The 14,855-nt window shown below is 37.9% G+C and overlaps 1 protein-coding gene across 1 annotated transcript; it reads right to left on the bottom strand.

Moving 5' to 3' along the window:
* Positions 1-3,652: 3,652 nt before the first annotated feature.
* Positions 3,653-8,178, bottom strand: LOC309475403 (granzyme B(G,H)-like). Its single transcript, XM_082138165.1, has 7 exons — positions 8,087-8,178; positions 7,836-7,986; positions 7,597-7,732; positions 7,118-7,366; positions 6,882-7,032; positions 3,777-3,853; positions 3,653-3,694 (listed from the first exon to the last, which is right to left on the bottom strand). Exons 1-7 carry the CDS (start codon positions 8,148-8,150, stop codon positions 3,668-3,670), a joined length of 855 nt encoding a protein of 284 aa, XP_081994291.1. The 5' UTR covers positions 8,151-8,178; the 3' UTR covers positions 3,653-3,667.
* Positions 8,179-14,855: the final 6,677 nt, after the last annotated feature.

Below are 14,855 nucleotides of genomic sequence, written 5' to 3'. Positions count from 1 at the left end.
CTACCTAAAGTTTGGATTTAATTTCAAGGAAAGCGAAGGAATTGAATTGCCGATGTGTGTTATTTGTGCAGCAACACTCTCAAATGAAGGCATGAAGCCATCAAAGCTGCAACGACACTTGGAGACTAATCATGGCCACCTGAAAGATAAACCGCTGGAATACTTTCAGGCTCGTCTGCAGTCTCTCCAAGGCCAACAGACAATGATGAGGAATTCAGCGAAAGTTGGAGGGCTTGCTTCGAAAGCCTCCTATCAAGTTGCACTTTGCATCGCTAAATGTAAAAAAACGTATACAATTGCGGAAGATTTGATATTGCCCGCTGCCACTGATATGTGCAAGACCATGTTTGGGAATGATGAATATGCAAAAAAACGGATGACTATCCCGTTGTCAGACACAACGATTGCTCGGCGGGTTTCCGAAATGGCATCTGATGTGAGGGAGCAGTTAACTGAGAAGCTGATATCGGCGGAAGCCTTTTCATTACAGTTGGATTAGTCTGTGGACGTATCCAAAGACGCACAGCTCTTGGGATTTGTGCGTTTTGTTGACCAAAATGAAATGTATGAGGAGTTTTTGTTTTGTAAGAAGCTTCTGAACGCACAACAAGCTCTGAAATGTTCAAAGTGATTGATTACTTTTTCAGAGCAAATGAGATAAGCTGGGCAAGGTGTGTTGCGGTGCGCAGTGCGCTATGACTGGTCAGAAAAGTGGACTGATGGTGCTTATCAAAAAAGTCGCCCCAAAAGTTACGTGGATTCACTGCATGTTACACAGAGAATCTCTTGCTGCCAAAGAAATGAGTGCTGGCTTTGCTGACGTTATGGACACTGTTGTGAAGACTGTCAATTTGATTAAGAAGAGTGCCTTGCAAACGCGCCTCTTTGCTGCGCTCTGCGACACTACGGCAGAGGGTCACAATGCGCTCCTGTACCATTCCGAGGTCAGATGGCTTTCTCGTGGATCAGTATTGGCACGTGTGTTAGAGTTACGCACAGCTATCCATGAGTTTCTAGCTGGTCAAAACCGCCGGGAGCTGGCTGCACATTTTAATGACAATGTCTGGCTCACTAAACTGGCATATCTTGTGGATATTTTCTCAGAGTTGAACAAACTGAACAGTTCCATGCAGGGCCATAATACACATGCCATTCAGCTGTATGACAAGATGGAAAGACCGGAGCCTCGCTTTCGATTTCAAAATAACGGCTGCGTGAAATCAGCGTATAGCAAGCTAGCTTTGAAAGCATAACCATACCCTCCCTCCCTTCAGAGCAAACAAAAGCGTCACGTGAGACGGCATTAAACTAAGGCGTTCATGTCTCAAAGCACATAACATTACAATAATAATGAACATAAACAACTTAAAGAGCACTGACCTGTACCACCTGACTGCTGCAGATTTATTTCTGCATTGATAGTGTTGTCACTCCGAGTATAACGTCACAGGTTTCTATCACTTCCAAATTGCGGTAGTTATGGAGTGAACCCAGCATAGGGTTGTTGTTTTGGTTCAGGAGGAACTGTAAAAGGTGGCTGCTGTTTTAGTTGTGGTGCACGATCGAATGATGACTGACGTCTGACTAACTCTGCATAGCATGAAATGCGCTGATGACGTGTGAAGTGCGCGAGCAGGGTGCGCGGAGGGATGAAAATACAAACTTTGACAAGCAGGCTGGACCGAAAGCAATGATTGGACGAACATTTTATGGTCCTACACCTTCCACAGATGATAATATTTATACATATAAATACATTTATACCACTTAAAGGGGAACTTGGCAACTATTTCAACTTAATAAATCCGTTTAGAAATCATTTGGATGGTTAAATAACCTGTTCTGGTGAGAATAGTGACTTTCCCCGCACCCCCCAGCGGAAAACCAACCTTGCAACATGGGAACTAACGTCCCGGTAAGTTGGAAATAGGAAGTCTCGTGAGAAACAAAAACTGCTTTACGGGAATTCAAAATAAACACAGACGCCATATGATACTGTGTATGATGTATTACCCACCTCGGTAGACATAGCTCCACACGATAAAGTTGGCCGGCTCCCATAATAACAAATGCACATGAGCAGCGGTAGAAAGGGGGAGGAGGGTGCCGCAAGTGAGATTTTTTTACTAAAGTATTGTGAAATATACGGCCCACAGCTGTAGGGGGAGCTCGTTGAGAAAACATGCGACAAAAAAAGGGAAAATCAGCGAAGAAATGGCTAGAGTTGCCATGTTACCCTTTAAATTAGTGATTGCTATCAGGATGCGAAGAGACTTTCAATCAGCATAAAAAAAATTAAAATTAAAATCTGTAACACATCAAATTTAAATACCCAGATCCAAACAAAGAAATTTTCAATTTAAGGGTACGATTACACAACAATGATATGCTTAAAACGGAGAAGTTTGTCCTATGAGTTTTCCGCATTGTCAAAATGATCCCCATTCACACGGATCCACGAAAATGACTAAAACCCCTATATACTGCTGCCAGGCCATTAAATGGTGATGAAATACTATAGACTGAACACCGTCTTCAGAGATTCGCGTTTTTGTTGTTTACACCGAGACAGTTTTCAAAAACTTGCACTTTGAAACCCATTTTCAAAAGTTTGTGTTTTCAGGCACCCAAAACGCCATTGTCGTGTAAATGAACCGCCAAAACGCATAAAAAGTTTTAAGTTTTTAGTGGAAAACGGTGTTGTGTAAAACAGCCCCAAAGTTGTAAATTACAGAAGACCTTTTGGTTGAACAGGATCCCATGACCCAAGGGTCACGCCTGGTCAGGGTTAGGAAAGCATTCTCCACAGAGACCTTGTGAGAGCCACACACTTTTAACAGCAGAACCAAATTATTTTAATTATTTCAATCTTTCTCATATAAGTGACTCTTGTGAAACTGAGACCATTTTACAAATCACACTGAGACATTTAAAATGATACCAAACATGAAAGAATTAAAATCATGAAATCTCAAGGTTCTGGCATCCAGAGTCTTCTTTCAGTGACCTACTTTCATATGCCGGATGGTAGAGGGGGCTTATGAATGGGGTGAGAGGTATTTGAGTATATGGCTTTCTCTGTTTTGTTTTTCTTCAGATTAGCAGGTTTATTGTTTTGTTGCATGGTGTCTTCTTTGTAAGAGCTCTTGTATTCAGTCTTATCAGAAAATGGCTTACAATAAATAACACATTTTAGGGTTTTTTTTTGGGGGGGGGGGTACTGTAGAAGTGTCATGATAGGTGTGTGAGCTAAAATGTAAATTTTCAGGTGCTTCCAGACAGTAAGAATATACCTTTTGTAATCTATTGTGAGTCTCATGACTAATTCGATTTTCTATTTCTGATGTCTTTGCAAAGAGTGTTTTTCACAGGGTGTCTGACCACATGCGACGCGATCAGCCCCCCACAGGAAACCTACTGAGAATGGTTGAGCTAATCTTTCCACTGAAAAGTGTTTGGTGTTTGTCACATGATCTCCAAAAATCCACACATACAATCAACAGTGTATTTTTAGGAGATAAAATGTTTGTCAATTAAGTTCTTGCTTCACACCTCCAAAAATAATCCAAGGCATACATTTGGAAATCTTGGTATAGACATTGGGTAATGTAGGTGAGTCACAGTTCTTTCAATGATTGAATGAAACGACACCAACTGCAACTTTGTTTCACACCAAAGGTCCTCCAGAATCACCCTGAGAAGTGGAGAAAGTTACAGCATGTGAATAAAATTGAACTGCTACACTATTTATGATGTCTCCAGAATATACTTTGTACCTGACAAAGTCCTCCACGACCACCTGCACACACCACCCCTGAGGGGAAATATGTTTTCTCCCAGTACTTCTGACATGCTTTTTATCAAAGATTGTGACATCAACCTCCATAAGTTTATCACTCACAACAAGTTTATCATTGGTGTTTTTTCCCCCATCCTGCAACACTGCATAGGGTCTTGGCCTTGTTGTCCTTATCTTTCTTTGGTATGGAGATCCAGTTGACTTTGTTGATCTTTTTGACCTTTACATGTAGCTACAGCAAGTAAATCAATCCTTAAAGCTGATAAATTTCATAATGAATATAAACTGGATGACAAACTTTATTGTATTGATAAATAATTGTACTTTTCAGAATAATCTGACCACGAGGTATGCTCCTATGTTTGCAGCCTATATATTGTTAAAATGATTGCATGAGACTGCAGTTTTACTCCAGTTCTACGATCAGTTCTCTAAAGCTTTGTTCAGACAAAACTCTTATTTTTGGCATATTTGAATATGCATAATATATATATATATATATATATATATATATATATATATATATATATATATATTGTAATTTGAACCCCTTAAAAACACACAAATTACATAACAAGGCAAAATTGTAGATACACCAGATCTCAGACATCCAGACATCACTGTCTGAATGAATGCATTTCATCACTTGCAAGATGAACATTCAGTCCTATAAATCAGATTAGAAACCGAATTGGATTTGTGAACAATGAACAATAGGGGATTAGGACATTCAGGATATTTTTACTCTTCCTCAAAAATGTGTTTTATTGAACAATTGTTATACACAATTATACACATTATACACAATTGTTTTATTGCAGTTTCCCTGAAAAACCTATCTCAGTCATTTACCTGAAGTAGCATGATGTAGCAGACTTAGACTCATACCCAGGGTGGATGTGGTAGAACTTGACTTCTATGCGGCTAGTACCATGATTGTGATCATGAGCTCCAACCTCGACAGTCAGCTTCTCTCCTCTGTCAAGACGATAAAGAAAACATGCGTTTTAGTGGTAAATAAGGACTGTTCAAAACTGAGTTTTACATTTAGACTAGACCTATGACAATATGAATTTAGAACCATATAGTATTAACTTACTTGGTTATGATGCTTCCATTGCAAAGCCACAAATATTTTGCTCAACTTTACCTTGGTAACTTTGGTTTAGAATTAAGTAAAACACATTTTTCGGTTTATAATGGGCGGACTCACTAGAAGTCATGTACATGGGTTGGGTACTATCATAGTATGTGTCATTTCAAAAGTAGCCACACTAAGTGAAGACCCTTTTGCAGTGGTCTGGGACTCTGACTCACAACGAAATTCTAACTGAACAAAAAAGCTTACTCTGTAAAGCAGTGTGAAATGCAGTGACACAAGGAAGCCACCGCACTTGTGTTTGTTATTTCTTTGAATGGAGACCATGTGGGGTCTTGAATGAGGTCTGGCCTCTGTGCCGTTCACTAGACCTACATCCACAGATGCTGAGAGAGAAACTAGTTTAGGTTGGTTAGATTAGATTAGAAATAGATTTGACTAAATGTTCCTTCAGATCAAGTTATTGAGTGTAGTGATAGCAATTCTAAAAATACATAAAATGCACATTAAAAGTGCACATTTATGGTAAATGTAGAAGACATGATGCAATAGAAGTTTGTCATTTTCCATCAGACTTAACTGGAAGGCTTAGATATGGTAGCAGGGTGACTAGCAAAAGCAAAGAGACGATCATGCTGAAGTTCTCTTCAGTGCTGATGATGGTATTTCAAGTAAAGTGGGCTTTAATAACATCCCATTTTTAGTCTGTAGGGTTTAATATGGAGTTGGCCACACAAAGTTTGGAGGTCTGTAGCTACTGACTCTGCAGAATCTACTGTGCTCCTCAGCATGCGCTGACCCCGCTCTGTGGTTTTATGTGGCCTACTGCTTCGAGTTGCTGTTGTTCCCAATTGCTTCCACTTTATTATAATACCACAAACAGTTGACCGTGGAATATATAGTGTTAAGGAAATTTCACGAATGGACTTATTGCACAGGTGGCAACCTATCACGTTACCACGCTTGAATTCACTGAGCTCCTGAGAGCGACCCATACTTTCACAAATGTTTGTAGAAGCGTCTGCATGCCTAGGTGCTTGATTTTATACAACTGTGGCCATGGAAGTGATTGGAACACCTGCATTCAATGTTTTGGAGGGATGTCCCTCCAGTATAGTAGGTGCTATGTTTGTGCTGTTAATGCGAGTAGACTAATCTGCCATATGTGTGATGTAATCCATGCCTAATATTTTTTGTAAATTCTGTTAGATGTGAGAAAATAGGCGTGAGCTAAGTAAAGCTGACTTGCCAAATTTTTAAATGACTGTTGTAGGAAGATTTCACAAAGCTCTTCATTTTACAACTCAAATCCTGGAGGCTTTTTCAAGACTTATTTTTTATTTATAATTTTTTTTCCATTTATAATAAAAAAAAAAAGTTAAAGCAGCACATTTTACGATATCATTCCTGTTTTGAAATATGTTTTTTTTTTTTTACTGTAATTTAGCAACAGTTTTGATTACTTCAGTTTTTTCCCATTCAATGAGTCAACAGTCATGTCTGAAAAGTGAGGGTGTGATTGTGACAGTGAGAACTTCTACTTTGAGTATAATTGATGCTTGCCATGTGATATTTTTATTGAAAGAAGGTTTATAGAAAAATTAAATACATAAATGTAAAAAAATAATTATTATTTTACAAAATAAAATATTATTTTATGATTTTTTTAGTTAAAGCAGAACAGTTTATGACATCATTCCTGTTTGGAAATAAGTTTTTTTTAATTATTATTATTTATTATTATTATTACTGTCGTTTTTAGCAACAGTTTGGGGGATTTCTGTCTTTCCCCATTCACTGAAATATGAGTCTGACTACAGGAATGACTGGAAACTGAGGGCGTTGCCTAAATAATATATGGTTGTGACAATGAGAACACTGATTATAATTGATGCTTGCCATGTGATACATTTATTGAAAGAAGGTTTATGGAGGAAGAAGAATAAAAGAAATCTTCCTTTTTTATTTTACATGTAGACACTTAACATTTCATTTGTTCATCGATCCATTGAAGATATGGTGAAATCTTAGTATACACATTAGGACGTGCAGGTGAATTGCAGAGATATCGAGATCCGAAAGATGTGACACCAACTGCAGTGTTTCCACAAACCAAAGGACCTCCTGAATCCCCCTGTTAAGAAACACAGATCAACACGTCACTAGTGAAACCAGTCTGTACATTACCATAAAGTCTGTGATTCATCTTTTGTATATACCTGGCAGGATCCACCACTGCCATATGCACAGATCATCTGTGAGGAATCGAACTCAGATCCCCATTTGCTCTGACAGTCTGCCTGATTTTTTGTAGTTGTGAATGCCTCCATTAGACGATAACTCTGTGGGCCAGTAGTCATGGCTCCCCAACCGGCAACATTACAGAGAGTACCTGCTGCCACGTCTTCTCCATTCTTTGGTAATGATATCAGTCTAACATTGTTGTTAAGTGCGACTTTTTTCTCTAGCTGTAATTCAAAAATAAAACCATTTTAATAAACAGTTTTTTTTTATAAGACTTAAGTTCAGTGGATTATACTGTTGTGTTGAGGTTAGTACAGAAGCCGTAAAAGCCCAGTTAATATATATATATATATATATATATATATATATATATATATATATATATATATATATATATAATATATATATATATATATATATATATATATATATATATATATATAAAGGTTGTTACCCTCAAAAGCATGATGTCATTCTGAAAAGTACTGGGTATATAGTCTGGATGCGACATGTAGGACTTCACTCCGATGACATCCGAGCTCTTGATGTACCTTAAGTCATGAGCACCAACCACAACCAGAATCACAAATCTGTATAAAGGGCATATTGGAAATGTTAATTTATGTCACACGATACACTGTATGGATGCATTGCAGTCATTAACATTGCAGTTCACACTAAACAAGCTCTTACCTGTTCCTGCAATGTGCAGCAGTCAAGACAAACTCATCAGAAATGAGGAATCCACCGCAGTTATGTTGCCCATTTGTCTGAAGAGAAACCATGTAAGGTCTGGAGTGGGGTCTGGCTTCAGTGCCGTCCACTATACCCACATTCACATGAGCTGAGAGAGAGAGAGTGCTGTCAGTCAACTTATTCAGCACATATAAAAATTAAACACTGATAAAAATCATCAGAATTTGTTGTTATATAATCAGTCTCACCAGTGAAGGTCAGGTGTGGCAGCAGAGAGGCGAGCAGGAGCAGAGAGATGATGATGATGGTCATGATGAAGAAGACGATCAGTGAGCTCTCTAAAACACTGTATAAATATAAGGGTGGGTGGAGACATTGAGCTGCCCACAATTTTTTTTTTTTTTTTTTTTTTTTTGGATGACTAAATATTGTTCTTGTTAATCCTTGTGGTCTCATTTTCAGGCCACAGATGGTTTGGTCTAGATCTAGAAGATTAAAGCAGGTCAGCATACAGTACATTTAGAATATTTTGTAGTATATTTTGAACACATTGGGCTAGTGATCAGCAGGTAAACATGAGGGCATGCTCCCCTCATCACAACAGAAGTTCCCTTTCATCTGTCATCTGTCTCTAAAACTCACACCTCCAAAAGAAGTGAACATCAGAGAAGAAGACTTGGAGTATGGAAGTACAATAATGACAAATGTTTTTGAAACAAAAAAGCTTGTTGAATTGCACTACTTGAAAAAATACGCATTGCATTGACCCTGCTTGCATTTTAATGCATTGTATTTTTAGGGTTTGCATTTTTATGGGCTGAAATTCAACATGATTGTATATTAAGCTGTGAATATTTCGATTCAAAACATTTAACACACGTTTCCATTAATAAAAATTCAATAATCCATATTCACCTTTCAGATTTCACTTCCAAAATATTCATTCTGTTTAAAAATACAACCTATAATATTCGACAGGCAATTTTCGGTCCATTTTATTTCGCTTTACAAATTCGCTTCCACAAATTCAGTGGCTCAAATTCTAAAGAGAATTCAACATTTGAATTTCAGCCCATAAAAATGCAAGCAGGGTTAATGCAATGCATATTTTTTCAAGTAGTGCATTTTAACAAGCTTTTTTGTTTCAAAAACATTTCGTCATTATTTTACTTCCATACTCCAAGTCTTCTTCTCCGTTTTTAGTGTATCTCTGTGGCAGAAATACAGCACCATACTGGTCTGGCATGCATATACTATATCGTTTTGAGTTGGTTTCAGTGGTTTCGAGTTTATGCAGATATTTCTTGAGAAGATGCCGTGTTTGCAGAATTTTTTTTTAGAATGAGGAAAAAAATACCATCACATTGAAAATGTGACACTGATTTCATATTACAGTTCAATAAACATGTAATTAATATTAAGTCAGTTGAATTTTAGACACAATATTGGAATTTTTTGTTCTATTTCAGCAGCGAAAATTGTTCCAAAAAAAGATTGTAAGCTCTCGCTCGATCGGCCCAAAGTCCGGCATCCGACCAGCGCGGAATGTCTTTACATGTTACTGCCTTTTCTCGTGGTAAAGTATTTTTTGAATAAATGCAATACACTTGAATATGTATTCTCTCGTTATTTCATCTGACTCCATAAATGAAAAGGTTTTAATGATATCTGTGCATCATTAAATGTGAGCGAATGTTTGACTATTCTTTTGAACTCTTTAATGAAAATAACGTCAAAGTCAGTTAGAATAATCAAATGTAACAATTTATTATGTCAGGTAAATGTATCATGCCAATTTCATAATCAATTCAAAGATAATCGATACAAAACATCAAATGCTCTGGAATAAAGAGAAAAGATGCGAACCTAACATTAAAATACATGATGCTAAGGTCACTCTTAGCATCATGGGCCAACTTGAGTTACAAAAAGGCCAAGAGCCCTTTGCTGCATTCCATTATATAAACAGAACCTCTTCCACATGGAAACATGTGCTAACAATGTAAATTTGCATTCAGAGGTTACACCTTTTGGGGGTATGAGACCATTTGCCAGGATTTACCACCAGTTATCTCTGAACTCTTAAAACCCTTATTATCTTTTGTTTTACTTATTTGGAAATGAGACATTTGTACCAGTCGCACTGAGACATTTCAAATGATACCAAACATTTACAATAGTCGATGATAATCATTCACATTAAACCATTTAGATTATTGGGTGAGTTTTTGGTGATCTTCGCATGAGGGAGAAGGAGTGGGGGATGAGGGAGAGAGATGTATTCTGAGGTGAGACTTTGCATCTCAAATTGTGAGTTCAAATGGTAATTTCCAGCAAGATCCTGTCTTCTCAGGGTCTCAAGTAGACTGCCTGGCATTTTCTAATTTCTCAATTCTTACAAGATCATAGAAGAACCACAGCGCATCTCAAAGGAAAACTCAACCATGTTTCATTACCGAATGATTCAGTGTTTTGAACTAATCGGTTGAGTCAAAGATTCAATGAATTCCTATTCATTTACAACTGCCTCATTCCTGAATGAATCAGCCGTTTCAATGAATCGGTTGAATAAATGACTCAATGACTCACTCATTAAGACGGTCGCCTGCCGCCTCCTACTGGTGGTTTATAAATATTATTTCTACATAAAAATAATATTTTTTATTGTATATTAAAAAAATATTTTAAATAATCTCATTACATTATTTAATGCAGTTTAATTTGTTTGGTAATAGCCCTTTAGCATCTTATTATTCTATTTTAATTTATTGATCAAATTTAAGAATTTTAAATGAAAGATGAAGCATATATTTAAAACGATTAGGTAAAATGCCCTTTATAAAGGTTAAAATAGCACAAATATGCTGATTTATATATGTCAAAGCTGACTGTACAGTGATGAGAATATTGATTCAGAATAAATAATATTTACAACACACACACACATTATTTATTTATTTTACTCGGACAAGTGAATGACCGACCAAAGGACAATCAAATGAAAAGGCTTAATGTTGAACCCTTGTATATATATTTTATTATTATTCTTTTATTTACCCATAAACTTGTCTTTAGGAAGCCATAAGTTATAGTGGCAAGAATAACTTTGTGAAACCTTTGGGGGTGGTGGTTTCCCGGACAGGGTTTTTAAATTAAGACAGGAGTATATCTTAATCTAGTTAATCATGCATTTCTTTTCTTTTTTTTCCACAGCTGATGTGTGCAGATTTTTTATTGCTTGCATTAAAATAATTTTCTCTTGTTTTTTTTTTTTTTTTAATTGCAGTCTTTTTCTTCTGCCATTCATGCTTATCAGCTCCATGCAATCTTAAGCTTTTCTTGGTTCAGCTGCACACAGTCTGAAAAGTTTTTTTTGGCAGTTTGCTTAAATAAAAGAGCCATTCTAAGAGCCATCGTTTAAGCTGTTGTCTTTTCTACCATGAGAATGAATGTTAAAGGAACATCTTAAAAGGGCATGACAAATCATGACATAAGACACTACCAATGCATTATCCCTCATGAACAAATATAACGTCTGATGTTTGCATACCTGCATAGCCTACCAGTATACCATTACGACATTCTTCATGAATAAACATGACGTCTGATGTTTGTATACCAACATACCATTGCGCCACATATGCAAATGTAGTCTCAAATACAACAATTTAATTGGCTGGTCAAAATTCACGTGTTTCGTTTAAAGACTTTTGACCCCGATCGCCTTCCATATGTCTGAATAGGGTTGACGTGGGGGTAATGACATCATCGTTTCACAAAATATACGGATTGGCTGTACACATGAAAACACAAGGGTGTCGTTTTCAGATCTATCCACTCTGGGACCCGGTTTCAAAATATAGCGGTTGTAACAGACAAGTCTGTTACATAGTCTTTTTACTGCAGTCTTTCTTCCACACCACTAGGGGTGCTATTGTGCCTGAATGTTTTCTTAAATAAAGGGGGGTTTGTAGAGGAAGAGAGTAGTAAAGCAGCAGTAGAAAGCATGGCTTAACTGCATTGGTGCTATGTCCTGGTTGGGAAATGTTACATTTCAAGCTCAGCTTAAAGTAAGGATTTGTTTTCTTTCCTGTTATTTAAAAAGTATGCCTTGATGATGATGATGATGATGATGATGATATTGTTGATGTTTATTGCTAAGAAGTTTGATACAGTTTATCTTGTATGTATTTTAGAAGGACTCTTTATCAGTGACTTGGGCCCTTTCCCGAAGAGCTCTAAACAAAATGAGCATCTTTTAGTTGTAGTTGATTACTGTTCAAAGTGGGTGGAGCTTTTTCCATTGAGGATGGCCAAAGCACCACAAATTGCCCGTATTTTAGTTGAGGAGATTTTTACAAGGTGGGGAACTCCTGTCTATTTGGTATCTGATCGAGGAGCGCAGTTTACATCACACTTGTTAGGTCTTGTCTGCAAACAATGGGGAGTTATACAGAAATTAACAACGGCATACCATCCTCAAACTAACCTCACCGAACGGATCAACAGGACTTTGAAGACTATGATCGCCTCATATGTGGGAAACAACCATCGTCAATGGGATAAATGGTTGTCTGAATTCAGGAATGCCATCAACACAGCCTGGCAAGAGAGCACTGGCTATACGCCTGCCGAAATTGCTCTGGGTCGTAAGTTGAGAGGTCCTCTGGAGAGAGCCTTACCCAGACCGCCCTCTCCAGATAATCCTGCTTATGACATTGTGGAGAGACAGGAAGGCATGATCCAGTTAGTCAAGGAGAATGTGAAGAGAGCTCAGGCAAAACAGAAACATTACTATGACTTGAGAAGAAAACAAATCGTCTTCCAAGAAGGTGATGTTGTCTGGGTTCGTACTCACCCCCTGTCAAAAGCTGAGGATGCGATCATGGCAAAACTGTCTCCTAGATGGAAAGGCCCTGCTAAAGTTCATAAATGCCTAGGCCCACTTAATTATGCCATTTCATTTCTTGATAATCCTGACTCTGTTGATTCCTATCATGTTCAAAATTTGAAACCTTTTTATGGATGTATTAAGCCTTCCAATGAAGGGGGGGATATGTAACAGACAAGTCTGTTACATAGTCTTTTTACTGCAGTCTTTCTTCCACACCACTAGGGGTGCTATTGTGCCTGAATGTTTTCTTAAATAAAGGGGGGGTTGTAGAGGAAGAGAGTAGTAAGAAGTTAGATCAATAATTAATAGAGAAATAATAGGAAAGTGGCAACAAAGATGGGAAAGTAGCAGTACAGGTAGGTGGTACTATAGTATTGTAAAATCTGTAGCGGGAAAAGAATTGTATTATGGAAGGCATAGAAAGGAAGAGGTAATGATTTCTAGACTAAGGATGGGTCATACAGGGTTAAATTCAACTCTGGCATTAATGGGAAAGCATGGGAATGGTATGTGTGATGAATGTGGTGTTGTTGAAACAGTAGAACATGTGTTTTTAAAGGTCCCATGACATGAAATTTTCAATTTCTGAGGTTTTTTAACATTAATATGAGTTCCCCTAGCCTGTATATGGTCCCCAAGTTTCTAGAAATTTCAATCGGTATAAATCGAGCTTTTCCTATCTTTCTCTGCCTTTGAGAAAATGGAGGCTCAATCAGGCTGATCTTGAATCCCCTCTTTATGACGTTACAAGGAGAAATGTTACCTCCCCTTTCTCTGCTTTGCCCGCCCAGAGGATATTTCTCGCCCATGAGAAAACGAGCTAGGAAACAGGAACGCGCACGCGCGCGATTTTAGTTTGTCCACGAGAGACATAATGGCTTTTGAGCGAGCAAAGCATAATAATTGCTCAATAATTGGATGTACAAATGAACACTGAAGGGTCAATACAAAGCTGGGCTTGCTGAACGTCTGAAACTAAAGTCTGGATCACTCTCTTTGGCTCAGCTACACACCTCGGACAAGTAAGTCAACTAATGATATATAAGTGTGTTGCTTTACCGTTTATGGTTACCTAGCTTGTTACACGTAGAATGTGGCTGTCACATGAGCTATGCAGTTTATGTGTGTGAATACACACACTGTAACGCGAGTGTTGTACACGTCTTTGTTATTTGGATAACCGTTTTCCTGTTGGTTATATGGCGCGCGCGATATCCGCATTTCAAGATCGCAGAGCTTGATGTAATTGTAATAAGATAAATGACAGACGTTACAGATCTCTCATGAAAAGGCAACAGTAGGTTAGCGTTAGCTACATGATAATAACTGTAAACCATCCGAATAAAGTACCGTATCCAAACATAATATTTTAAACTTACCATTCGGAAACGTCCTGCTGGAGCTGCTGAGTTGCAGCTTCTCCATCTGGATCAGATTCTGGGTCAAACTGAAATGCTTGAACGACTGCGTGTCTTCGTGCCATTGCAATATATCCAACATAAACAAACATGCATGGTATCGTTGCGCAAGATGGTCAAGGCCACGCCCACCCTCCACCTTGCGCCGCCTTTCTCCTCCTCATTATCATTTAAAGCTACAGACACCGAAACGGCCTGTCTGAAGGAAGCTCATTCTGGGACTGGTTTGTAGTGGCTATAATTCTGCACCGAGGCTGAATTTTTGGAAAGAGATTTCAGATACAGTACTAGGGACCACTAAGGTCTATATTAAAGCCTACAAAAAGTAGCATGTCATGGGACCTTTAAAATGTAGTAAATATGAAGAACAGCGTAGAGACCTTTTTATTAATATAAAGAACAGACCAGTGGGCATTATGGATATATTGGGAAAGGTTTTGAGTAATAGTCAGAGGATTAAGGAAGTAATAACTTTTTTAGAGGTTACAGGACTAGATCACCGGATTTAGACTATAAGAGGAGAAAGTATAGATCTGATCATCTTGGAGGTGAAGAGCTTAATGTGTAAGCTGGAGGAGCTGAACACGCAGCGCCAGCTGAAAGTGGGCTCTGATCCTAAGGGATGTTTTTTTTTTGTTTGTTTTTTTTTTTTTCGCAAATCAGATCCATCAACCATATGTACTAAGTAAACAGTAGGTGGCGGTA

The sequence above is a fragment of the Leuciscus leuciscus genome (assembly GCF_965113295.1).
Source record: "Leuciscus leuciscus genome assembly, chromosome: 15".
NCBI classification, from domain to species: domain Eukaryota; kingdom Metazoa; phylum Chordata; class Actinopteri; order Cypriniformes; family Leuciscidae; genus Leuciscus; species Leuciscus leuciscus.
The sequence above is the reverse complement of the archived record's forward strand: the minus strand, read 5'-3'. Positions and strand labels throughout refer to the sequence as shown.

Excerpts from the sequence above, each read along its gene's own strand:
- LOC309475403 (XM_082138165.1), bottom strand. The coding sequence starts at position 8,150 with ATGACCATCATCATCATCTCTCTGCTCCTGCTCGCCTCTCTGCTGCCA. Across the intron at positions 3,854-6,881 it reads CGATGAACAAATGAAATGTT|CATGTCAGAAGTACTGGGAG; the intron begins AAGTGTCTACAT and ends TTTGATAAAAAG. Across the intron at positions 3,695-3,776 it reads GTCGTGGAGGACTTTGTCAG|GGTGATTCTGGAGGACCTTT; the intron begins GTACAAAGTATA and ends TCCACTTCTCAG.